This window comes from Triplophysa dalaica, chromosome 11, assembly GCF_015846415.1.
Source record: "Triplophysa dalaica isolate WHDGS20190420 chromosome 11, ASM1584641v1, whole genome shotgun sequence".
Lineage (NCBI taxonomy): Eukaryota > Metazoa > Chordata > Actinopteri > Cypriniformes > Nemacheilidae > Triplophysa > Triplophysa dalaica.
The window spans coordinates 1,947,611-1,973,988 of record NC_079552.1 but is presented as its reverse complement, the minus strand read 5'-3'; the positions used below and the strand labels follow the sequence as shown (position 1 = coordinate 1,973,988).

The window sequence follows — 26,378 nt, the reverse complement described above, 5'->3', positions numbered from 1 at the left end:
AAGTTGCTACAAAACAGATTTTTATATTCGAAAAAAACTTTACAAAACCAATATGAATGCTTGGGGAGTGTATCGAGCACAGAAATACTACGTCATACGTCTAACTCGTTTTTGACAAGTTGACCATGTTAAGGATGAGAAGCCAGCACTTTTAACAGTGTAAAGAAGTCAGAATGCATGAAACACCGTTGCATCCCCTCTTTAACTATTTATCCTAATTAAATCTAGTGTTGCGGACTGTAAGGTAGTAAGTAATGTAGTAATGCTAATCCATCAATCACATGTGCTTTAAAGTTGATGTTTTTACAATTTCAATAACATTCAAATAGTCCAATGAGGGCTTAGAAACATCCAAAAATTAATGAAATATGAAAAAATATATTAAACCCGAATCTGTGGGGTGCCGCCACGCATCGCACGAAAACCGTTCCCAACCCTAATCTAAAGTCATGTTTTTTTTCTCTCAGTATGTATGCAGGAGGCCGTGGCTGACATTGTGTTCCTGGTTGACGGCTCGTTCAGCATCGGGCTGGAAAACTTTCAAACAATTCGTGAATTCCTTTCCTCACTAGTTAGCATCTTCGAAGTCGCCCCCGACAAAGTGCGCCTCGGTCTGGTCCAGTACAGCAACACACCTCGCACAGAGTTTTTACTCAATGCTTACCAGAACAAAGAGGACATTCTCAACTACATCAAGAATTTGCGTTATAAAACCGGCGGCACTCATACTGGCCTGGGTTTGGAGTTCCTGCTAAACAATCTTTTCGTCCCGGAGGCCGGAAGTCGCACACAGGCCAACGTTCCTCAGATTGCCATCGTCATCACGGATGGAAACTCGCAGGATGAGGTGGAACTGCACGCTCAGAAGCTCAGAGAAAGAGGGATCAAGTTGTACGCCATCGGGATCAAAGATGCAGACGAGACCTTGCTGAGACAGATCGCCAACAAGCCGTACGATCAACACGTCTACAGCGTCTCGGACTTCGCGGCTCTGCAGGGAATCTCTCAGAGTATCATTCATGAATTGTGTACTACTGTAGAGGTCTCAGTGACAACCAAAGGTAAGTCTATTTGTTTATACACAGGATTTAATGTTATATTGTGATAAAACAAAATAAGTACTAACCCTAAACTCTATGATAGACTGCAATGAGACGGCTCAGGCGGATGTAGTGGTCCTCGTGGACTCATCCGGTAGCATCGGCGAAAAACACTTTGCGGAAGTGAGAAAGTTCCTTCATGCCGTTGTGGACAAATTCAACCTTCGAGTGGACAAGGTAAGACTGGGACTCATTCAGTTCAGTGACCAGCCGTACCCAGAGTTTCTCCTCGGTGACTACGTAGACAAGAAAGACCTGCACCAAAAACTGGACAACCTCATCTACCGGAAAGGAGGAACCAATACCGGTCAGGCTCTCACTTTTGTTCAAGAGAATTATTTCAAACTGGCAAGGAATAATGTCCCTCGGATCGCCATAGTCATCACCGACGGTGAATCACGTGACTCCATGGAGGAACCTGCTCAGAAGTTACGAAATCAGGGAGTTTCCATCTTTATCATCAAAGTGGGAAAGGGCAACATCTCAAAACTGCGTGCCATCGCTAACAGCCCGCATGAGGAGTTCATGTTCAGTATCGACAGCTATCAGGAACTGCAGGGTCTGCAAGAGAGTCTGCGCAACAAACTCTGCTTTACCATCAGTGAACAGTTGATGGGTAAATACGTTTACGTGGTATAATATAGAGTACATTTATTTAATTATAATATATCCTACATTTATTTATTTTAAACACATTTATTTCATGTTATATCCTAGGCTAATCCTAATAATTGTATTGATTTGCAATGAATTGTATAAATATTAAACTGTGTTTTATGTGGATAGACAAAAATAGCTTCATAAAGACAAAAGTCCCCCAACTATAAACTCAAGGGGTCAAATATTGTCATATAGAGCCAAAATGTAAACACTGGTCCAGAAGAACTTCCTTTTTAATTTTTGTATTACATTTTTTGTCTTTGTTACATAGTTTAATCTTAAACATATTCATTTGACATTTTTGATTCATTTATTACAGTGGAGGTAACACATTCAGTTTCTGACAATCTCATATTATCCTTGAGTACCTATAGAGAGTAGTACTGCATACTTTGTATCTTCAAAGAGTATTTAGTTTGATTACATTTATAAAATACAGATACAGCTGTACGATTATTTCTGAAAAACAGGCTCTGAAGGCTGCGGAGGGAACTACAGCATGAGCTGCATAACTGTTGTTCACTATAAGTTTGTGTCGCTTACATTATGTACATACACGCCTATTGCCAACAAAAAACAGACATATGACTCAGTTCCACTTGCCGCGTGCGGTTCCTGTCCGGCATATTTTAGCGCTGGGACCGCTCCATCTATCAGTTTTAAACGATCTGCAAAGTTTATATAACATTCCTCACTAAAAAGCAGTGAACAAACGAATGGACGTGCTCTTTCTCCCGCTCTCGCTGGTTCATGCGTGGGCGTGCTTTTCCAAGAGAATTATCCAATAAGGGTCTAAGAAAAGTTGTTATGTATGGGAATTTCATGTTCGAAAAAAACTTTCCCAAACCCATACGAACCCTAGGGGCGTAGTTCGAGCACAGAAATACTACGTCATTTGTCCAACTCATTGACAAGTTAGTTCAAACATATACAGGAAGTTATTTTGGACCAGTGTTGGACCAGCATTGTTTATGTCTTCTTAAGCCTTCTATAGTACAAAAAAAAGTATAGTTAGGTTACATTTTACACTAGCTTACTATTGAGTTCAATAACCGCTAAACCCGGTTAATGGGAACACGTGGTACTATTGTACTTTTTATAGGACATTTTCTATTCAGACATACAGCCTTACTAAATGTAAACATAATGGAAATCGAAAACTTTCCTAAAATCCCATAAGGAAAAAATGATGAATATCGGCGCTTCAATGCTTTCGTTACTCTGATAGCCAAGTTATTTAGTTAAATATGATGAGATATTAAACGTTTTATTCCATTATATCCTTTTTCTTCAAGGTTTTGTCCCCAAATTTGCTGATCTCTTCATACTGGTTGATAGTTTAGCAACTAAACAAGACTCAGTTTTAATAAAGAATTTTCTGCCGAGATTGATCAACCAGCTGAGCACCGGTAAGGATTTCAATCGCATCGGCTTGGCTCAGTTCAGCGAAAACGTCACAGAAGAATTCTTGCTCAATACTGACAAGTCCAGAGCTGAGATGGTGACCCACGCCCGGAACCTTCAGCTGAAGCCCACGGGTCAGCGCAAAATTGGTAATGCCATTGAATACGCTCGCAAACATTTCCTCACCACTGCTTCGGGGAGCCGCGTCTCCGATGGCTTTAAACAGTTCCTGTTAGTCGTCGCAGCGGGACAATCAGACGACAAAACCGTCCAGGCAGCTCGCACCATCAAAAAAGACGCAGTGACAGTTTTCGCAGTTGGTTTGCCTAAATCTGATCCGGATGAGATGGAGGATATCTCGAGTCGACGGAACAGCTTCCGGATAACAAATAGTAATACAGCTGTTCAAGTGCAGCAGAAGATCAAGAGCAGTATTGAAAAGGCGTACGAACCTGTCGTCACAGAAGGTAAGTGCACTATCCTTGTTGTTTATTGTGTTACAAGATAAATGAATTCATGTGCATGAAATCAAACAACATATGTTTTTCTCTCTTTGACAGAATGCAAGTTGGACGTAGTGGCAGATGTTGCATTTATAGTCGATCAGTCCAGCAGTATCAGATACAGAAGCTTCCATCTTATGCGAAACTTTCTGAACAACACCATCATAGGTCTGGATGTGGGCAAAGGAAAAATTAAGGTGGCGCTGATCCTCTACAGCGACGTCCCTCGAGCTGACATTTACTTTAACACTTATGAGAACAAGGACGATATACTGCGCTACATTCAAAGCATCGCATACGGCAGCGGCAAGACAAACACCGGAGCCGCTCTCACGTTTGCCAAAGATAAGGTTTTCACCAAAGCGAGAGGCAGCAGAAGAGACCAGGGCGTTGAGCAGGTGGCCATCGTCATCACTGATGGCAAATCCACGGATGATGCGGCCAGCGCTGCGGCAGCGCTGCGGCGTTCTGGCGTCACTGTGTTTGCTCTCGGTATAAAAGACACACAAGAATCTGAATTGAAAAAAATCGCATCGTACCCAGCCCGGAAGTTTGTGTTTAATGTGGAGCACTTTGATGGGCTTAATTCACTGGCGAAGATTTTACCCAGAACGCTGTGCAATGCTGTCGCAGATGCTGTGATACCTGTGAGATTAAACGCGGTAGAGGAAGGTTTGTGGGGTATTTTTACTCAAGTTCGAACTGTTTTAAAAGTTTTTATAAATTCAAGCCACATTCATTCATTTAGATTTGTTTATGGAGAGTTTTCCAGTTTTTCATGTTTCAAAGCATCTTAAAAAACAAATTTAACATTACAAACATAAAAAATCTAGGAGGAATATGTAAAATAGTTATATATTACTATTTTCATATTATATATTGTTTAATTATTCTTGTTCATTCTTTTTTATTTATATATTTAATGTGTATATAATAATACACATATTTATAATAGAAATATATGATATATAATTGAAACAGAATGTATAAATAAAATGAATAAACAAACAATATATAATATGACATTAATTTGTAATATACATTTTATTTATTTATTTATATATTCTATGCTTTATTTACACATTTATATTATACATACATGTTTTATAAGAAATGTTTAAATAAAGCATAGAATATATAAATCAATTAAAAAAATTATACTGAAAATATATAAAATACATAAAAAAAATTTTAGTAACTAGAAACTTTAGTAGTAAAATTATTGCCTCTTAAAAATAATAAAAATAAAATTCTGAACCAATTCTTTAAATTGCGATCTTGTTTCGTTTCATACCAGGATGCAAGCTAACAGCAGAAGCCGACATCTACTTTCTTCTGGATGAATCTGGAAGTATTTCCTACGAAGATTTTGATGAAATGAAGAAATTTATTATGGAATTCCTCGAAGTGTTCGAGATTGCGCCGGATAAGGTGCGCATTGGTGTTGTGAAGTTTGCGAGCCGAGCGAGCGTGTCTTTCCGATTGAACAAGTACAGCACAAAAACTGCCGTCCAGCAGGCGGTGAAAGGTCTTATCATGGACGGAGGCGGCACCAGGACCGATTTGGGATTGCTGGAAATGATTCCGCTGTTCAAGGATGCCGCACACACAAGAGAGAAGAAGGTTCGCGAGCTTTTGATCGTCATCACAGATGGCAAGTCAGAAGACAGGGGGACGCCAGTGAAGGACCATGCTGAGGTGCTGAGGAACATGAACGTCACCATTTACGCCATAGGTGTGAAAGATGCATCTATGTCTGAGCTGGAGGTAATATCCGGCAGCAAGAAAAGAACATTTTATGTTCAAAACTATGATTTCCTCAAGCACATCAGGAAAGAAATCCTTAAAGAAATATGTTCTGTTAAAGGTGAGAGATATTTCGATCAATGTGCATTTCTGAACAATATTTTAGCTTTTTTTTATTATGTTTATCTACATTTACATTTAGTCATTTAGCAGATGCTTTTATTCACAGCAACTTACAAAGAGTTCAATAAGCGATATGTCACACAGGAGCAATAGTACAATAGTTGCTTATAAAAGTTACTAGCTTCAACAAAAGCTAGACCACTACCTGTTGAGAGAAAGATAGAGGTTTAGTGTTTTTTTTTGTCTGTCAAGTATTCACAGAAGAGAAAGATTTTAAGTTGTTTTTTGAATGTTGTGAGAGAGGTGGTTGACCGGACCGAGTAATGAAGAATGTTCCACCAGGAAGGAGTTGTGAAGCAGAATCTGCTAGAAAGCGATTTACTTCACCTATGAGAAGGCAATACAAGATGCCGCTCGTTTTCTGAACGCAGGGTTCTTGATGGGGTGTAGGTATGCTGGTGCAGATCCAGTGATAGTCCTGTAGGCAAGCATTAGTCAATTGAATCTGATACGGGCTTCAACCGGTAGCCAGTGGAGAGAGATAAAAAGGGGTGTCACATGAGCCCTTTTGGGTTGTTGGAAGACGAGGCGTGGTGCTTTCTGAACCACCTCGAGTTGTTTGATAGTCTTTGCAGTAAGACCAGCAAGAAGAGCATGATATTCCAACCTTGAGATTAAATGGCCCTGACAAGGACTTGTGCCGCATGCTCAGTGAGATAAGGTCTAACCTTTCTAATGTTGAATAAGGCATATCGGCATGACCGCGATGTCTTTGCAATGTGATCATTGAAGGACAGCTGTTGATAAAGAATGACTCCGAGGTTCCTGGCTGTTTTGGAAGGAGTATTGTTGTATTGCCAAGTTGGGTGTTGAGATCATGTTGCACAGTGGGGTTTGCCGGAAACACTAGTAGTTCTGTCTTGGCAGGGTTCAGCTGGAGGTGATGCTCTTTCATTCAAGCTGAGATGTCTTCTAGCCAGGCTGTAATGCGAGCTGCTACAGTGCTATCGTCTGGGTGAAACGAGATGTAGATCTGGGTGTCGTCAGCATAACAGTGATACGAGAAGCCGTGTGCCGTATGATGGGTCCCAAGGATGTCATGTAGATGGAAAAAAGCAGCGGTCCATGCACCGATCCCTGAGGGTCCCCAGTGATCATGTGGTGAGCAGTGGACAGCGAGCCCCTCTATGACAACCTTAAGGATCTGCTGGAGAGGTAGGATTTGATCCAGCGGAGAGGAGATTCCTGGAGATGACAGGGTTGCTAGCAGTATCTGGTGATTGGCAGTGTCAAACGCTGTAGATAAGTCAAGCAGAATGAGGACTGAGGATTTAGATTGTGCCTAGGCTATCCACAGTGCTTCTGTGACCGATATCAGTGCAGTCTCAGTGGAGTGGTTTGTTTTGAAGCCAGACTGCTTGTCATCCAGTAGTTTGTTCTGGGATAGGTAGGAAGACACCTGGTTTTCTACATTTTCTATTTATTTATTAATGTTTCTGACATTTTCTTCAGCATGCGAAGGTCTTCTGGCAGATGTCGTCTTTCTCATCGATGGCTCTGAAGGTACTGCCCCCGAGGACTTCAACAAGACCAAGGATCTGTTGGAGTTTATGGTCGAAAACTTTGCAATCGGTCCAGACAAAGAGCGAGTTGCTGTTGTTCAGTACAGCACAAACACAAAAAATGAGTTTTTATTAGACGCTTTTGACGATAGGAGAAAAATAATACAGGAGATAAGAACTATAAAACAGATGAGTGGAAAAACATACACTGGAAAAGCCCTCACAGAGGTTTCGCAGATATTTGACGTGTCGAGTGGGGGGCGGCCCAAAGCTTTGAAGTTCCTGATAGTCCTTACGAATGGAGTCAGTAAAGATGAGGTAGGGACACCTGCTGAAGACCTCAGAGAGAACGGTATTAACATTTATTCCATTGGCATCGGGCCTTTAAACCGGCTGGAGCTGCATGCGATTGCTGGGTCTCAAGAAAGAGTTTTTTTTCGAAGGAGACTTTGAGTCTCTGGATAAATTAGGCAGCGATGTCCTTCTGAAGATCTGTAGCACGGGTAAGCAAAGACAATATGTACTGTCATCTTTATTCCTATTAAAACTACCCATTTAAAATGTTCATTATCTCTATTCGTACATTATACCTGTATTTTTGCAGAATGCAAGAGACCTGAACTGATGGATGTCATCTTTCTTCTGGATGCCGCTGGTACTCCCAATAAAATTGGCTTCCTGGAAATGAAAACCTTCATGTCAAATGTGGTCCGCATGTCTGAAATCGGAGAAAAGCGGGTGCGCTTTGGCTCGATCGTCTACTCCAGCACCCCTGATTCAGAGTTCACACTTAACCAATACTACAAACAGGCCGATGTTGAAAGAGCCGTCTCGAATATCAAAGCATCGGGGGGAAGCAGAAACACGGCTCAGGCCCTGAGGTATGCGTTGACCTACTTTAGCCAGGATCACGGGGGACGACGTGCAAAAAATGTCCCACAGGTGCTCTTTCTGATCACAGATGGACAGATGGACGATCCCACCGGTCTGGAGAAATGGAATGACTTACTGGCAAATTCGGAAGTCAACCTCTTTGCTATTGGTGCGGCAGGAGCCCAGGAGGCGGAGCTAAGAACAATTGCAGAGGGAAGCAAAGGAAAAGTTCTCTATGTGAACGACTATCAAGGACTGACCGGACTTCAACAACAAATCACGCGTGAGCTCTGCAATCTCACTAAACCAGGTGATTCTCATTTCTCATTCAAACACACCATCCTGTGGCAATGCAATGCATTTGTTTTAGGATTTTTTTTAATTAAGATGTTTCTACGATTATTTGCATCCAGAATAAAAGTTTGTGTTTCCATAATATATGTTTGTGCACTCTGCTTATTTGTTATTTATTAAAAAATGTACGTATATATTTAGGAAATATTTGCTTGTAAATATTAATATATTTACATAGAATTTAAGTTATTTGTATAATATTTATACATTTTTAGATTTTTCTTAAATATATACATTAAATATACAAATGTATGCTTATAAATACAAAATAATGTACACAGTGCACAAATATATAGTTTTCAAACACAAGCTTTTATTCAGAATGCGTTTAATCAGGGTTTATCATTGAATAACAGGCTTTCTTCGTTGTCACCCTGATTTCATACATTTAAATAAAAAAGTAGTTTTTGATACAGAAGTACATCTAGGTTAAATTTTTAGTTCTATTGTTTTCAAATGAGTATCATTCATTTAAAGATATAGAGCTCTTATTTAAGCTGCAGTTTGAACCTTTGCCTCTCTATCGCCATCTCTGTTTAAAAAATGAAATTGCAGGTTATAGTTTAAATTAAAAATCATTATTTTAAGGTTAAATTTCTATTTTAGAAGACAGAAATTATTATTTAATTGCAGATCTAAATATGGTGTAGAGACAGTAGAGACAACATCATTTAGTGTACTAGAATTTATTTCTAACCAAAAAAGTGACGTATTGCACCTTTAAATATAGCTTATATGTACTTGGACATGTTGTTTATAACCTGTAGCTAACAAAACAGTAGCTTTAATGTTTCAAAATAGCTCCCCGAGAGTGTTCTATTCATATAGTTTGTCAAGTCCTAATGTTTTTTTTCTTTACAGTTTGTGAGAAAGAGATGGGAGACCTTGTATTTCTTATCGATGGATCAGAATCTATCAAGCCTCCAAGTTGGGTTGTAGTCAAACAAACAATGTTTGGCATCGTGAAAGAGCTCGATATTGCTCCAGACAAATGGCAAGTGAGTGTCGCCCAATTCAGCGATATTTTCCTGGACCACTTTTACTTGAACACCTACAGTAACTTAGCAGGTGTAAATGCGGGTATTGAAGATATCAAACAAAGAAAACAGGGTACGAGCACATGGATGGCCCTAAGACGTATAAAGGAATACTTCACCTCAAAGCATGGATCCAGAATCGCTGAGGGAGTCTCGCAGAATCTACTGCTCATCACAGATGGAGAGGCTAATGATGACAAGGACTTGGAAGCCTTGGCTGATCTCAGAGCCATGAAGATTGAAATCACTGTTATTGGGGTTGGAAAAGATATAAGAAAATCTGAGTTGCTCGAGATAGCCGGAACACCCGATCGGGTCTTGATCGAGACCTTCGAAAGCCTTAAGCTGAAGACTACCATAAAGAAAGTGTTGAGTTTGCTTTGCCGCCCCCAACAATCCATCGACCCAAGGGGTAAGTAGTTGGAATGTATTTTTATTTAGGAATGTATTTTTTGGTCTTTTGAAGTAAAAGAAAGATTTTCTTGTTTACCAAATATTAGTGGAACTTGTCTTGAATGATTCAATAAAATCATGTCAATATCAAATCCAAATGCATGCACAAATGCCTCTGAAAAGAAAACATTTTCTTTACACATGACCCTTGGTTTTGTTATTTGATGCGGTGGCTTTCAAACATCTTTAAGTGTGACTTAAATGCCCAATTAGCCTAAGTTTTTAAATTTTGTTTGCATAGATTGCAATATTGACATTGGAATCGGGTTTGACGTGTCCAGACGGGCGACCACACAGCCTCTGTTAAGACCTCATGTTGAGCCGCTGGTCCGAGCAGCACTTGTCAGCGTCTCCGTGATGCCGGATCTGTGCTGCGTCACCGCCGACAAAATCGACACTAAAATAGGGTACAGGATTGTTTCGGGTCAGGATGACAGAGTTCTGGAGGATTTTGACTTTGAGAAGTACAATGATGATGTGGCCAGGAAGGTGCTGTTACTGCGACCCGCCGTTCCTCTGGCCTTCAATACGTTCCTCTTGGATTCCTTCAGAGAAAAGTTTGTCCGGTCCACTGCTAAAGTGAAGGTAGGACATGACATTAAAGGAATAGTTCAACCGAATATTGTATTTCTATTGAATATAATATATTTACACACCCTCAGGTTATTTATTATAAATGTATTTGTTCTGCTGATATTTGGAAGAATGTAAGTAGCCAAACAGATCTTATCCCCCATTGACTCCTGTTGAGATCTGTTTGGTTACTGACTTTCTTGCAAATGAAATTTGTACAGGTTTTAAATGACAAGAGGGTTTGTAAATGATGACAGAATTTTCATATTTATTTCAATATTTTTATATATTTAGTATGACCACCGAAAATAAACAATATATTACACCAATTCTTATAAGTTGAACACACACTATAGTCGTGGTCAAAAGTGATGTCGTATTTGTGCAATGTTTGCTTTTAAGTTGCTTTTTTTTATAAGTTGTAAGAATTTTTTTAAGTAATATTAATATAATTCCACTAAGAGACGAAGACAGGTGAAGACACTGAACACAATGTTTCCTATTTGGAAACGAAGACTAGTGACAATTTTAGCTTTTGTAAACACACATTTTAATAAGGATACAGTCCTGTTTTGTTGAAATGTATGCAGTGTTGGTCTAAGTTACTAAGTAATGGAACGTGAAAGACTGGTTACTAATTATATATTTATGTAATTAGATTACTCTACAAATTACTCTACAAAGTATTACTAATTACTTTCTATATCCTACATGAATCTTGATTAGTTAAGTGATTCAAGGAGAGACATGAAACAGCTATTTTAATTCATTCAAATAAATAATATAAAACTACATAAAGTGGTATTATTAACCGACCGAAGTTTTACAAATGTGAGAATTATACATTAAAAAACAGATCTTAAAGTCAGACTTTGTATTTTGATGTCTATTCCACTATAGCATACATATATTACACACAGTAATTAGTTTGATTACATCAGAAGTAACTGTAACTAAATTACAGAACATTTTGAGTAATCTCTTACTTTGATTTTGCCAAAGGAAAAGCAATTAAATTACAGTTTCTAATAACTTACTCCCGACACTGATTGTATGTTTTTGAATGCTGTAGGTGTTGATAGTCTTCACAGATGGGTTGGACGACACTATTGAGCGTTTGATGGCGAGTTCGGAGAAACTCAAAAACAGTGGTGAGTGCCGTTGAACACGCCGGATGTAAGACACAGTTTATATGTGGGTTAATAATTGTGATTTATGCTGCGATTATGTTTTTCCTCGTTTTTTGGGGTGAAAAAAAGTGAAGAAATCCAAGGTTAAAGGTTAAATTAGTTGATGAAGTAATGTTATGTGTGTTATACTCCAGGGGTCAGCTCGCTGTTGATCGTGTCTTTGGAGGGAGTCGTTGATTTTCACCACCTGGAGTTTGGCCGAGGATTCGACTACACGCAGCCACTGTCCATTAACATGCTGAATGTAGGCAACGCTCTGATGAAACAGATTGTAAGTATCAAAATAAGAGCTGTTTACTTCAAACCAGCCGAGCAGTCTGTAGTATTCGCTAGCACTGATCTGGGTTTACACTTATTTTGCTTTTATCATCTGCATGAGATCTATTCTTACCATCTGAAAGTCAAACCCCTTCACTATATAATGCAGAATAGATTTGTCTCGTGTTGATTCCAAAATATTAAACGGACACATTTTTGTTATATATGTTTTTTTTCTGTATGTCCATACATCCTATTAGCATCCTATAAGAAATAAAACTCATAGATGAGATCCTACACTAAAAAATTCAACTTAGAAAATGCTCGCCCTACAAAGACAAATAAGTAACTTTAACATTTTTAGTTAAAGGAGTCAAATGATTTTTTTACCTAAACATGTTTCTAGCAAAGATTGTTTTGTTGACTGGACTTAGATTCTCAAGTTTACCAAAAATGCGTCAGAAAGTATTTTGTTCTGATATTATTCTGTTGTTCATTGGGTAAACTTGACTATATTGTTACAACAATGGAATTTTTAAGCTTCAGTTTTTGTTTGTTGAGTGCTTGTGATAGGTTGCCTCATTATTTTTAGTTGACTCAACTTTTTTTAGAGCGTAATATTTCAATGATTAATTCTTATAGATGAAATGATTGACAAATGAAAAGTTGTGCGGATGTTTTCTGGGTCCTAACTAGAAAGTGAGAAAAGAGAAAATGAGAAAGTTTATACACAACAGACAACTCTGAGAAAGCAATAACATGTTGAGTGTAAAAAAGCTATGAATGACCTGCTAATTGATGGAACAATACACAATAAAAATGGCAGATGCATTTAAACGTTTCCCTTTTAAAATCAAGTTTATTTCGACAACCTCACTGAGTGGTTATTTTTTGTAGGTTTATCACTGTTCCATCTTGAGATGTGCTTTAAAAAAAAATTCAATTATCAGAACATTGTACACTGAAAATATACAGTGACGGAGCACTTTCAAAGGCATACATTTTTTTTGAGATGTGCTGTTAAAAGGAATAAACAGACCCACACACCTTGTGTTTTTGTCTCCTGTCAGGAATCAGTTGCTCTTAGAGAATGCTGTGATGTTCCGTGTTCATGCACTGGTATATCTGGACCACGAGGACCCCCTGGTCGCCCGGCTCAAAAGGTAAGAATCAATGTCATGGTGTGAGACATGCTACAGTAGAACATATCTTTATGGTTTGTGTCAAGACCATGACCGGTACTCCTAAAATTAATCTGAAAGATCATCATAACACAAAAAGTCATATTGTGGAGCTTTGAATTAATTTTGTTGACAGATTTCTTCTAGGACAATCCCCCATTCATCTCTTACAGGCACAACAGTCAATTCTTATCTTAAACCAGGACTAGGCCTTAGTTAAATTAGTATATTTAAGTCACTTTTATTAAAATGCCTCGGATAAAAATACTGGTGGTGTGCATCTTGAGACAAAACAATGGCACCGTATTTTAAATAAATCTTACAGACATGAAGGACATGCAGGAACCCTGCAACTGACGGAAATCCGTCGTAGTGACAAAGAACTTTAATCCATAAATCATTTAATAGTGAAACATGCTTTGAACAATATGAGGTACCTTAGGAGACGGCGGGATCGTGTTAAAAACATCTTTGTCAAATTTGCATTAATATTTCTCTTGCATAGGGCCTCCCGGGTGAGATGGGATATCCTGGATTTCCTGGAGATGAGGGTGTTATGGTACGTCTATCTGATCAAAGTTGATGTTTAACAGCCTATAATGTTTACAAATCATGTGAATGTATATCATTTCCCACAACTTCGTTTTTTCAGAGGTGGGTGTACAGCAGGTATGAGGTTTAACCGTTTTATGTCACATTTATATCCGTGCCCTTTGACCTCGGCCATAGCGACGTGTCGATGATGATATAGAGGCAGGATGAGCATGTTTGAGAACAGATGCTTCATGTATATGCTTTAGATAAATAGTCTCTTCCGTCTGCTTTCCGGCAGGGTGAGCGAGGACCGCCGGGGTTGAATGGAACTCAGGGACACAACGGTTGCCCTGGCAACAGAGGAGTCAAGGTAAAGCCATGGTGATTTATCATCAATAATGCATCTTGTGCTCACTGAATTTCTGGATTTATCATAGTGTGCATGTTAGTATGTCTGAAGCAAGTTAAATCATACATGCCTAACCACCTACAGTGCCTACCGGCATGGCTGAAATCTAAATTTCTGTTTATGTCAGCTTATGCACATAATATTTCACTGAATATTACTCTACTGTATATGAGGAGAGTAAAACCACATGAGATGTGTTCTTAACTTGTGCTGAATACAGAAATCCTGTTTTATTGTCTTTTTTTTAACAGGGTCAGCGAGGCTACGCTGGAAATAAAGTGAGTGATGAGTTTTAACTCGATTTACATTTTAGAAATCAAGAGTTGATTCTGTTCTTTCATAAAAGGGTTTGCTATAGTTTAACACAGCAAAAGTCATGTTCTTTATCAGTGTAATTTATAATAATTTGTCAAGTAAAAATTGGTATGATTAATCTTTGAAATTGCAAGAACTAAGAATGCATTTATTCACTAGCGAAATTACGAAAAAAGCTGGTTAGATCCATCTCTTTGATATAATTCTGTTTATTTCAGCACATTTCACGCCTGCTTAGTGTATTGCAGAAGGTTAGCAGATAAAACAGAAATGCACACTGAAATTCACTCCTAAGGCTTAACAGAGAATGCATTTTGAGTTTTTGTTTCGTTGCACTGCACACATTTACTGTATATATTAATTGAAAATTTTGAAAATATATCTTAACTGTGCGAATCTATCTTGCTTTCTTAAAACAGGGATAAAACAAGACAGATGTGTTCAATGGTTTTTGCAGTGTAGTCAAAGGTCATTTTGTGAAGACAGATGTTATTCTTTCTACAGTTTTGTTAATTTTAGGCTGATAAACAAGAGAAGACATTCGGTGCTTGTTGCCAACTCATACAAACATGTGTGAATGTGTGTTTGACCTGTTGACCTGTGTTTAACAGGGAGGAGATGGGGAGGACGGTCTCGATGGAGTGGATGGAGAACAGGTCACATCTTTATTATCTCTGTATAACAACACTATTACAGTGATGATGCTGTAAGAAAGGGTGCTTCAAAATGTTCTCCGATGCCATAGAAGAACCATTTGGTTCCATAGAGAAACATTTTGTTTTGCAAAAGCAAACAGGTTCTTTTGATTATAAAAAGTATGAAAGATATGGTTGTTTGTGGAACCATAAATGGTTCTTCTATGACATTTGGCAGTTTTGTTGCTAAGGCATCACGTTGCAGTCATTAATGTTTTAGAAATTTCTCTTTTTTGTGCTTTAAACTGGCTTGAGGAACACCAGAAAGTTAAAAAATCAAAAATCATTTCATGAAATCAGATCTTGTCTCTGAGCCTTGTGCATTTGCATTCATGGGTCTGTGTTTTGATGTACTGTTCAACTTAAATTAATTTATTTACACACTTTTGCATTATTGCAATGTGCCTTTGCCGAAAATATATTTTAGCATGAAAAAAAACATACATTTTTTGTTAGATTTGACTATTAAAGTACATCATATTAAAAGGATAGTTCACCCAAAAATGAAAGTCCCGTCATCATTTATTCTGCCCATATTTTGAGAAATGTCTCACTGGTTTTGTGTTCATTCAATGGAAGTCAATGGGGTTCAATATTCTCATCGGCAGTCTTCAAAATATATTAATTTTGTGCTGTGGAGAAGAAAAACACTCATACTGGTTTGGAATCACATGAGCGTGAATAAATACAATTCATGTAAGAAATTTTTTCTTAAGGCACATCATTTTGATAAATAATTTATTAATGTAACTGATTATCAGACCGTTAAATTAATATTTATAAAATTAGGTCACATCAATTTTGGCCAAGTAATTTACAGGATATATTATCTTACATAATATATCTCCCAAATTTCAAGTAAAAATATCATATTTGCGTTTAATTACAGATCATGAAACCGGAGAAACAGGTGAAAATAACAGAAAAGATGCTCTGAATTTTGTCAGACATCACATACGGCAAAGAAAACAAGTTCAGATGATCTTTTCAGCAATACAACAGTCATATTTATACATGTATAGGAAAAGTTAAAAACATATTTTTTTATGTGATAACCTGGATTTTGATCAGTTTTCATGTGTCTTGTCATGCTTTCACATTTGCTGTCGGATGACTTTATGTCACTCCTTAGGTTTAATTTTGTTGAAATTCAAAAGACGCTGGACTGAAATGACCACAATACATCTAGAAATGATTACATTTTATTTTTAAATCTGCGGCTGTATGTTCATAGGGGATGCTACAGTGAATGACATATGAACGTCATGCCAAGTCTATTTAAATCTTTGCCTGTATATTTCATGTGTGTGCAGGGCGACACAGGTCTACAAGGGCTTGCAGGACCTGAAGGAGATCCAGGCAATGCTGTAATTTCACACATCTATCGTTTTCATTTAACAGCTCTACCTTCATACGCCGCTATAAAGAAAGTGTCTGATTCAGCTCGTGTTTTTCTTCTCTGTGTTGTAGGGTATGAAGGGTTTAAAGGGCTCTACTGGACCCAAAGGACACAGTGGTGTGAGAGGAGATCCCGTGAGTCTGTCCCGTGTGTTTATAGCACACTCTCTGAAATCTAAACAGCTTGATATGATTCAGATTCTTGGTCTGAATATGAATCTGTGTTTACGTTACAGGGCTCACCAGGACTAGACAACAGAACTCCAGGTCTGAAGGGCGAGAGAGGAGGTGCGGGACTCACGGTGAGAGGCCTTCTGGAAAATGTTAACAAGATTTGTTTGCATTGGACTCGTGCTGTGTTACTATATTCCTCCTGTATGATTGTGTGAACGCATAGCTGAAAAATTTGTCATGAAATTTTTTTTCGCTGATAAATGGTGAGACCAAGAGCTGCTCTGAAGGATGGTCTAAACTAGGATTTATCACACATTTATGTTTCTGAAGCTAACGTTTACACAGCAGGGCCTTAAACACAAATATTTACTTATGTTTACATGTGACGGTGTTTACTTAAAAAGCACACGGATGCACCAGGCTGACAACAGCACTTCATAGTCAGCTTTAAATACCACCAGTCAAAAGTTTAGACGTGTTGAATCTGTGCCTTTAAGCAGTTCTGCGTAAAATGTATTAAAATCATCAATCATTAGAAACAAGGTTAGTTTCACAGGCAGTTACACAAGCATCATGATTAAAAAAAAATTAAAAAGGGAACACTGAGATGCTAACATGTAATAGTGTTGATTTGTTAAACAGAATCAGAGTTTGTCGATGATGTAAATGTGACCTCATTGTGTTCTGTTGTCAGGGTGCCGAGGGGCTTCCCGGACCCCCGGGTGACAATGGAGATAGCGGTGATTCTGTGAGTGATGCTGAGTAGCTATACATGATATTCACAGAATAGAATAAAACGACATACAACATCACACTGCATTTCTGGATCTCTCCGAGAACTAAGGGAGTGTTTAAATTGCATTTTCTGACCTTTGGCGTCAACTGCGTGATGATGTTCAGTATTGCCTTAAATAGCCAAAAAATGTATACAATTTTATTTGGTCGAGGAACTTACTTCTCTTTATCTTTTTGAATATCTTTTATAGGGTGCTCCTGGGAGAAGAGGCCCACCGGGACTTCCGGTATGTAATACATCTGTTCTATTCTGCTTGTGGATATTCTACGCTTTCTACCAAATGTATAAATGCGTTTGTGTGGTTGAAGGGTGTCACATCAGATGAAAGAGGTGACCCGGGCCAGCGAGGACCTCAGGGTTACACTGGACCAACAGTGAGATTTATACAAACACAAAGATTTCACCGATTTCGCATCACAGAATAATATTTGATTCTCTGGGGATTGTTTTCATTTTTTGTCGTCTGCCTCAGGGAGCAGATGGTGGAAACGGGACCGCAGGAGACAGAGGTGAACCAGGTGTACCTGGAGTTCAGGTGTGTCAGTAGTCTCCATGCACTTCTCTTCAATGTTCAATTTCCATGTATTAACCATGAAGGAGACTGTATGTGTTGTTGTGTTAATGTCAGCATGATGACGTGTCATAGGGTCCGACCGGTCCGTCTGGAGATCAAGGGTCTAAGGGAAGGACAGGACGCAGAGGGTCGAGGGTAAGACTCTTATTTTGCAAATGTAAAACTGCAGCCATGTAATGTTTGTGGATCACATCTGAGCTCGCACTTCACATGTGTGTTTACTGTGTTCAGGGTGTGCCCGGTGATATGGGGATCAAAGGAGATCCGGGGCCTGACGGATTCAAAGGACCTCCGGTCAGTAAAGCTTTAATGTCCCTGAGAAGCGGATGTTGCGATTGTTTCCGTATTCTGACACATTTCCGAGTTAAAAGGATTTTCACAGAAAATGAGTGGGCGTGGCTTGTGTATTTCACTGCCAATTGGATGTGTAAGAACTTTCAATGATTTTAAATGAATCTGTCAGCAGACTGAGAGTTGAAGGGGCGAAGTTAACCGATGCTCCGCCCAAGCCGTCTAATTTACGTCATTTGAGATGGATAGTCATTTCAGGGCGGAAGTGCATTTATAAATTTTAACTGGAGATTGTGAGGGTACATGAATTGTAAAAAGAAAATGACCCACATTGATAAGATACTATAAATATTTCATGAAGAAGTAAGAAATGTCATTTTTTATTTCACTGGGACTTTAAGATAAAATGAGTTTTCATCAGATTTGATGTTCCTTAGCTTCTCGCTTCATGTGTTCATGTAAACAGGGTCAGGATGGAATAGATGGATTTGGACCGGCTGGACCCAAAGGGAACAAGGTACCTGTCATTCATAACACAAGAGAACATGTCAGTTCTTCAAATGCTTGAACTATTTCACGTGTATTCATTTGATGTTTGGTGAGGTTTTATTTCATTAAAACACAAATGAAATGTGTTTGTAGGGAAAGCCAGGATACATCGGCGTCCCGGGTTTACAGGTTTGTTAAAACACAGATCATAGTTGTTTTGTAGACATGTTATATACGTGACTAACGATTGATATATTCTATTAATAATAAGGGTGAGGATGGTGCCAAAGGATCCGGCGCAAGTAAAGGACACAAAGGCTACCGAGGAAAACCTGTACGACAAAGTTGAATTTTTCCTATTTATTTCTCCTTTGAAATTATTATCTATCAAAAAAGGATGTTATGTGTGATTGTAAATGATATGAATTCACATTCTTTCACTTGTTGCTTCTCTATGTTTGAAACGTATTGATGATAATGATATGTATCTGTTGATCAGGGGAACGCTGGTGCTTCAGGTGTTCCAGGTGATCCCGGGGAAAGAGGAATGGATGGACACAGGGTCAGTCATTTTGATGAATACAAAGATGATCTCATTTAAAGTGATAGTTTACCCAAAAATAAGAATTCCGTCATCCTTTATTCACCTTCAAGTTGTTCTTAGTAAAATACTGTTGAACACAAAAGAAGATATATTGAAGAATGTAGGACAGCAAACAGTTCTGGGGCACTTTTGACAACAATTGTCATTTTTCCTTTTATGGCAGTCGATGAGCTGTTTGGTTACAAGCATTCATTGGACTATATTTACATTTACATTTAGTCATTGAGCAGACGCTTTATTCCAAAGTGACTTATAAGTTGGGTAAGCAATGGAACCAATTGGGTCAACATTAGGAAAAGTGAAATAAAAAATGTCTCACAAAGCCTACTATAGAAAGACTATATTTCTGTGGTCAACCAAACAAAGAAATGTATACAGATTTGGAACAACTAGAGAGTAAGTAATTCCTGTCAGAATACATTTTTCTGATTTAACAGCAATATTATTTCTATTGATTTGTTATACAGTATTATTAAACCCTCATGGGCTTGGGTAAATCAGGCATTTCTTTTATTAACCGTACAGTCCATATCATTATTCATTTTTTTTTATTGAATTCCACACAGCAACAAAACATTGAAAACGAAGAAAGTGCAGATTTGTAATGAGATTTTTTTTTTAGGGCAATAGAGGATTGCCTGGAGCCATTGTAATGTCTGTAAGTACACATTACTATAAATTCATAACTATAATGTCATATTTATACACTAATGAATTACTCACGGCTGTATATGTTTAACTTGTTCTTCGGCTTCTCCGTGTTAAGGAATGTGAACTGGTCGAGAACATCCGCAACAACTGTGGTGAGTTTAGATTTACAGTACAATATGATTCAAGATAAAATGACGGAAGCATCTTCTGTTTTGACGTTGAATCTTTTTTGTCTTTCATCTCAACAGCTTGCTGTGCAGGTATGGAAGTACTTTTTTATGCCTCATTCACCAATATCACTTATCTAGAATAAAGGCTATCGTGACCTCAAAAACATCTGAGGTTTATTACAACTGAAAGTCTGTCACCTCACGGCCTATGTGAATGGTGAAAATACTGTGTTGCATACTTTAATATTTACTAAACTAGTTAAATGCTGAGATATTATAGTTCTTCATATAGATTATCTGAAGTAGAGTTTATCAGTTTACTTTGGTTAATACTATAGTGGTGTACTACAGTATTTTGCATTAAGAAAATTTCTTTGAATTTAAACAAAATAAAAGCTTTCTGATTTGTAATTTTATGTCCTTTTATGTTGTTTTCAGCTAATGGAGGTCAGTGTCCAGCGTACCCCACAGAACTGGTGATCGCTCTGGACATGTCGGCCGGCATCACCGCTCAGGTCTTCGAGCAGATGCGAGCCGCCACCCTCTCCTTACTTGAGGACATTTCCATTGCTGAGACCACCTGTCCGTGGGGGGCTCGCGTGTCCGTGATCTCCTACAGCAGCGAGTCCAAGTACCTGATCCGCTTCTCAGATCACCGTCAGAAGAAACTCCTGCTGGAGGCCGTGAGCATGATTCCTCTAAAGAGAACCACGAAAATCAGAGAAATGGGACAGGCCATGCACTTCGTTGCGCGGAACGTCTTCAAACGCGTTCGAGAGGGACGGCTCATGAGAAAAGTGGCCGTGTTCTTCACCAACGGGCTGTCAGAAGATGCGTCCAGCATTAAAACAGCCATGCTGGAGTTCAAGGCTGCAGACATCGGTCTGGGAGTCGTCGCCTTACAACCGGCCAAGGATGTGCAGCTGGCTGTTCAGGTAACTCTGGAGACAAATATTTGTGGACTCATGATGTTACGTCTGGGTGATGGGGAGAGAGCTCTCTTGTGGAGCATGAGGGCACTGCAGCTGAACTCTGGAATGTTTGTTTCAGGTTGATGACACCAGAAGCTTCATCGTGGTTGATGGAGAGGGAGTCAGTCGTATTAAACAGTGCGTCATTTGTTTCGGTAAGCTCCAGTGCAAACACGTCAATATATACAGCTTTGGAAAACTGAAGAAAGCACTACACATTTGCATTTACTTAGATTTTACATTTATTGTTTCATTCCAATGTTGGTTGTATTTTAACAAGAGCAGAAACCAAACAGCAACATAAAAGACTGAGAGCCAAGGCACATTAAACCTGTGAAATGCATTTAAATGCATGTAAAATAATTACTGTGGTTTTGTTTGAAAATTGATATACTTGTTTTAATGTTAAACTTGTTTGAAAACCCTTTTTTGTTATTTTTACCAGCTTTCACTTTCATTTACACTTATTGGCAGAAAATATAGAAGTTCAGTAGGTCACAGAATGAAAAAGAAAACCTTAATTTTACCCAAATACCCAAAACCGTTAAAAAAGCTGTATGATTATTTTTAAGCATTCAATCAAAACACTTTATTTTAGAGTGCTGTTTTTTTAACGCAAAGAGTCAATGGTTTTATTCAGGTATTTTTTTTAAGAGCTCTATTAATATTAAATGTCTTATATTCTTTTACTGGCTTTACAATTTTCCTTACTATGTTTAAAAATGAAGGCCAGGATTTTTTTGCTGATATCCCTTATGAAAAGGTACCACAAAACCCATGCTTACTATAGTAAAACCATAGAAACCACAAATGAATTATGATTTTGCTACAGTAACCATAGTTCAACAATGGTATTTGTATTAAAAAGTGTGCTTTTACGTAATATATGTCTGTGTAAACAAAAACTTTTATTCTGGATGCGATTAATCACGATTAATAGTTTAACTGCCCTATTGCATTACTTCCTCATCAGCAAACTTAAATTGAAATCAGTTGTAAATCAAGTCTCTCTGACACTTCCAATGAGGAGATTTAGTTTTTTAATACGTCAAAAGATATATTATATAAACACAAACTTTTATTCTGGATGCGATTAATCAAGATTAATCGTTTAACAGCCCTATTGCGTTGCTTCCTCTTCAGCGAACTTAAATAGAAATCAGTTGTAAATCAAGTCTCTCTCTGACTATTCCAATGAGGAGATGCGATTTTTTTTAACACATTGTTGCTCAAATCATCAAAGTAAACAATGTTTATTCCTCAGACCGTTGTAACCCGAATCCAGCCTGTGGCATCAATTTGAATCCAGAACCCCTGCGGATAGATATGGATCTGTCTGTGTTAATGGACGCCTCTGATAACCTGAGCCCTCAACAGCATCTCACCGTGAAGGAACTCACACTTTCTCTGTTGGATTCTGTTGATGTGAGCAGCGAGCCGAACGTCGCCGATGGCAAAACCAGAGTGTCCGTCTACCAACAGAGCTCCTCATACGGCTCCTCTTATATCCACGAAGAGTTCGGCTTCACTGCATTTAAAAATAGCAGCGTGATGAAGAGACTCATAACAGATACGGTGAAGCAAGTGGGCGGGGCATCCCGTGTCGAGTTCGCTTTAGAATGGATGATCACAAACGTTCTCCTGAAAGCCGAGAGACCACGGAAGAACCAAATGATCGTGGCCGTTTTTGGCCAAGAGCACTTGGACAAAGCTCAGCTTGACTATGTGTCTAAACTGTGTAAGTGTCAGAATGTTGTTTTATTTATCGTCATGGCGGGACAGACATTCGACTGGAGACAGATGGAGAAGCTGACCAGCGTTCCTCTGGAGCAAAGGCTTGTGTTCCTGGGATCTGCCAGACAGAGAGATCGAGAGTATGCCGGACGCTTCATCAAAGCCTTTCTACACCTGCTGAACAGTAAGAAGCAGCATCCATATTCTTATGTCATCATTTGTCCGTTGTTTGAAAAGAGACGCGAACAACAGTTCACCTAAACATAAACATTAGAATTGACTCTCGTCATTTCAAACCTGTGTGAGTTTCTTTCTTCTGCAGAGTACAACGGGAGATATTTTAAAGAACGTTGATAACCAAACAACGCTGAACCCCATTGTCTTCCATTGTATGAACACAAAACCACGGAGACATTTCTCAAAATATCTTCTTTTGTGTTACACTGAAGAAAGACTCACGTACAGATTTACAACCACATATAGAGAGAATAAATGATGAGTTTTTATTTTGAGTAATACTTTCTTTATCTAACCCATTGTCTTCAATTTTGTGTGTCTGTGCTGTTGTTGTGCAGGAGAGCCCATTCCTCGATCTGATGCTCCGGCCCGTGAATGTGATGCTTTTCAGCCGAGAACCGTAGAGTTTGGACAATCCATGGAGAGGTTAGTCATTTACCAGATGTACGCTTCTGTTATTAAATTATCTCTAAACATGCTCTGTCTTGTTTTTGTTCTTCTGCCAATCTGACAACATGTAGAACCCTCTTCACCAAAATTTCCCTGCAAAGGTTCTTCGGTTTTGTGCTTTAATGAAATAATAAAAACAAACAAACAGATATTTAAAAGAAATGCCCTTGTTTTTCGACTTGAACTGTGTACTGGCTTTCTGGAAAAAGTCAATGGTTGTGTAGGTGGTGATGTCATAGCCTGTAAAGCTCTGTCACTAGCAGTTTGGAATAATACGCAGTGTGTAAAGCGCTTTACAAATAGATTTACAAAAAATTACAGATTTATTTATAGCGGCACATGTGATTTGAAAACCCTCCTCGGTTGGCATTTGTAATTTTTGAATTGCGTTTGTCAAAATACAGACATATCTTATGATCCCTTACAAACATTAATCATGGTTTAAAAAAGGTCTGTTAAGCAATTAATGGATAAGTCACATCCAAAATAAAAGTTTGTGTTCCATGATAAATGTCTGTGTACTGTCTGTGCATTATAATTCTGCATTTATAAACACAAACATGTATGTATTGAACAAAATAAAAGATAAAAATCAATAAACGTTTATATATAATTTAAATTGTAAATGAATATAAATTAATACATATAAATATTTCTAATATATAAAGTATATGTGTTTATAAAAACAGAATTATAATACACAGAACACAGACGCATTTTATGTTAACACAAACTTTTATTCTGTATGTGATTAATCGTTTAACAGGCCTAGTTTACGACCAGAAAAAACATGCGCTGTGTCAGAAATCGTCTACTTCCATACTATCTAGTAAGCGAAAATGAGTACATGAGTTTAATTGTTAGGGAGCAAGATTTCAATGAATATTGAGATAGGAAAACTTGATCTCAGATGATCAATAACTGGTATTGACAGTGCTATATAACGTGGCTCATAAAGTTCAGCATATGAGAGGATGTTTTTGTTTGCGAGATAAGATGCAAACAGTACTTTCTGCTGAAATAAATCCTGTGTGTTTCAGAGACGTCATACCCATCCTTCCCCAAACAGAAGTAGCTCAAGAGGAAGATGAAGACGATTATACATACACCGAATCGTTTGTAAACGACTACACGTTTACAGAAGAGCACACAGAGGAACACAAAGAGGACCCAGTTGAGCCTCACGAGATCAAACAAGGTGAATTCACATGAGAGCACATTTTTGTGTTGTGATCTGTGTTGCTCATGCAAACCGGGATGCCCGAGCTGTTTGTCTTGGCATGTAATGCTGTTTCTCTTATAAACTTGCGTTCAGTAGAATATTTTCGGTGGTGTTTTTTCCACAGCACAATGTTTTCTAAAGAGAGATACGGGTTTGGCTTGTGCATCGTATGAGCTCAGATGGCACTATGACCTGAAAACCGGAAGTTGCCTGCAATTCTGGTACGGTGGTTGTGGTGGAAATGAAAACAGGTTTTTGACGGAGGCAGAGTGTTTCAGCGAGTGTGGATCCATAGGTATGTCGATTATTCACCAATTCATGTAAATAATGATATAACATTTGGTATTTTGTCTAAATGAACATTTATAGTTTATGGATTTATTCATCTTAACGGTGTACGATTTGCTTCATTTGACTGATTTCTCCCACAGAATCGGAAAATCACCCACAGGATGATCCCAATCCAAACGAGGGTATATAATACAGATAAAGCACATTATAAACACGACTCAACAGCCGCATTTGGTAGATCTGGCTGTAATACCATACATGAGTTGTGCAACTCTTTTTCACATCTGTAGACATAAAGCTTGTGATTCTGTACTGGTTGAAAGCATGTGTGTGTTTTCTGTCTGTTGTTAGACGTTTGCCAGCTTGATTATGATGCGGGAAGATGCTCGGAGTATTCTGTGAAGTGGTACTTCAACATCCACAGCGGTGAATGCCTTCGCTTCTGGTACAGCGGCTGCGAAGGGAACGGCAACAGATTTAATACTCGCCAGGACTGTGAGATGGGCTGTCTAAAGTCCAGAGAAGCATCTGCTGACACGTCTAAGCTCTGATATTTAATGAATGGAATGCATTGGACAGCGTCCTGATTCATATTGACGTCTTAGGGAAGATGGTGTATTTAAATGATGATTTTTTATCAAAGGCACGAATGTTTGTTTGATTATTAATGTATTACCTGCTAGCAGAATTCTTGAAAAAGTCAATATGGTGCAACAAAGCAGAACCATTTTCAGTTCCTCAAAGGAACAGTCAAAGGTTCCTTAAAGAACCGGTCCATTCTTTCCTTTTTATAGTCTAAGGACCCTAATAACTACCTAATAACTTTTTGTGAACAGGAGTTCATTCCAGAAACTATACAGCCAAAATGTTTTTATGACATCATTTTTAAGTGTAAACAAAACAGAATTATTCGGCCAACCTGGCGTTATCACAGCAAATTCTTGTCACTGGTTCTGCGAGTGCTTTTAAACTCTCAGGTGTGCTTTAAACTTAAACTATCCAGAATGACTTAGAACCAGTGGCCATATTAGTCAACGTTTGCCATCTCTGTGTGCAGTTCACTGTATTTCAGTCAAACAAACTCAAAAAAATGTATCTTTAGCCTATAATGCTACTTTGGTTACATTGATGTTAGTGAAATTCTTATTTGTATCTCGTTTGTAAAACTTGAACTCCCTTGGTTTTGGGTTGGCCATTGTGTTTTCTTTTTGAGGAATAAAAACCCTTTGGTAAAGAAAAAGTGGACTTCTGATGTACTGTATACTTTGTGTATCATACACACAATCCTGGTTACACACATTCCTGCTCAATATTTGTTTCACAGTACGACTTATGAAAAAAACATAAATAAATCTG

General features: G+C 38.3%; 1 protein-coding gene across 1 annotated transcript; it reads left to right on the top strand.

Moving 5' to 3' along the window:
• Positions 1 to 411: 411 nt before the first annotated feature.
• On the top strand, positions 412 to 26,306 carry LOC130431949 (collagen alpha-6(VI) chain). Its single transcript, XM_056761167.1, is given in 41 exon segments — positions 412 to 1,061; positions 1,144 to 1,716; positions 3,056 to 3,631; positions 3,725 to 4,339; positions 4,965 to 5,534; positions 7,049 to 7,530; positions 7,532 to 7,601; positions 7,703 to 8,281; positions 9,187 to 9,774; positions 10,057 to 10,400; positions 11,461 to 11,539; positions 11,713 to 11,849; positions 12,907 to 12,999; positions 13,523 to 13,576; positions 13,850 to 13,921; positions 14,212 to 14,238; positions 14,887 to 14,931; positions 16,284 to 16,337; positions 16,441 to 16,503; positions 16,605 to 16,670; positions 17,237 to 17,290; positions 17,529 to 17,564; positions 17,647 to 17,712; positions 17,811 to 17,873; positions 17,985 to 18,047; positions 18,144 to 18,206; positions 18,670 to 18,720; positions 18,846 to 18,881; positions 18,964 to 19,026; positions 19,192 to 19,254; positions 19,919 to 19,954; positions 20,063 to 20,099; positions 20,196 to 20,207; positions 20,556 to 21,052; positions 21,168 to 21,243; positions 22,353 to 23,006; positions 23,398 to 23,485; positions 24,550 to 24,707; positions 24,856 to 25,026; positions 25,163 to 25,204; positions 25,374 to 26,306. Coding segments are annotated over 41 exon segments (8,205 nt in total). The 5' UTR covers positions 412 to 472; the 3' UTR covers positions 25,574 to 26,306.
• Positions 26,307 to 26,378: the final 72 nt, after the last annotated feature.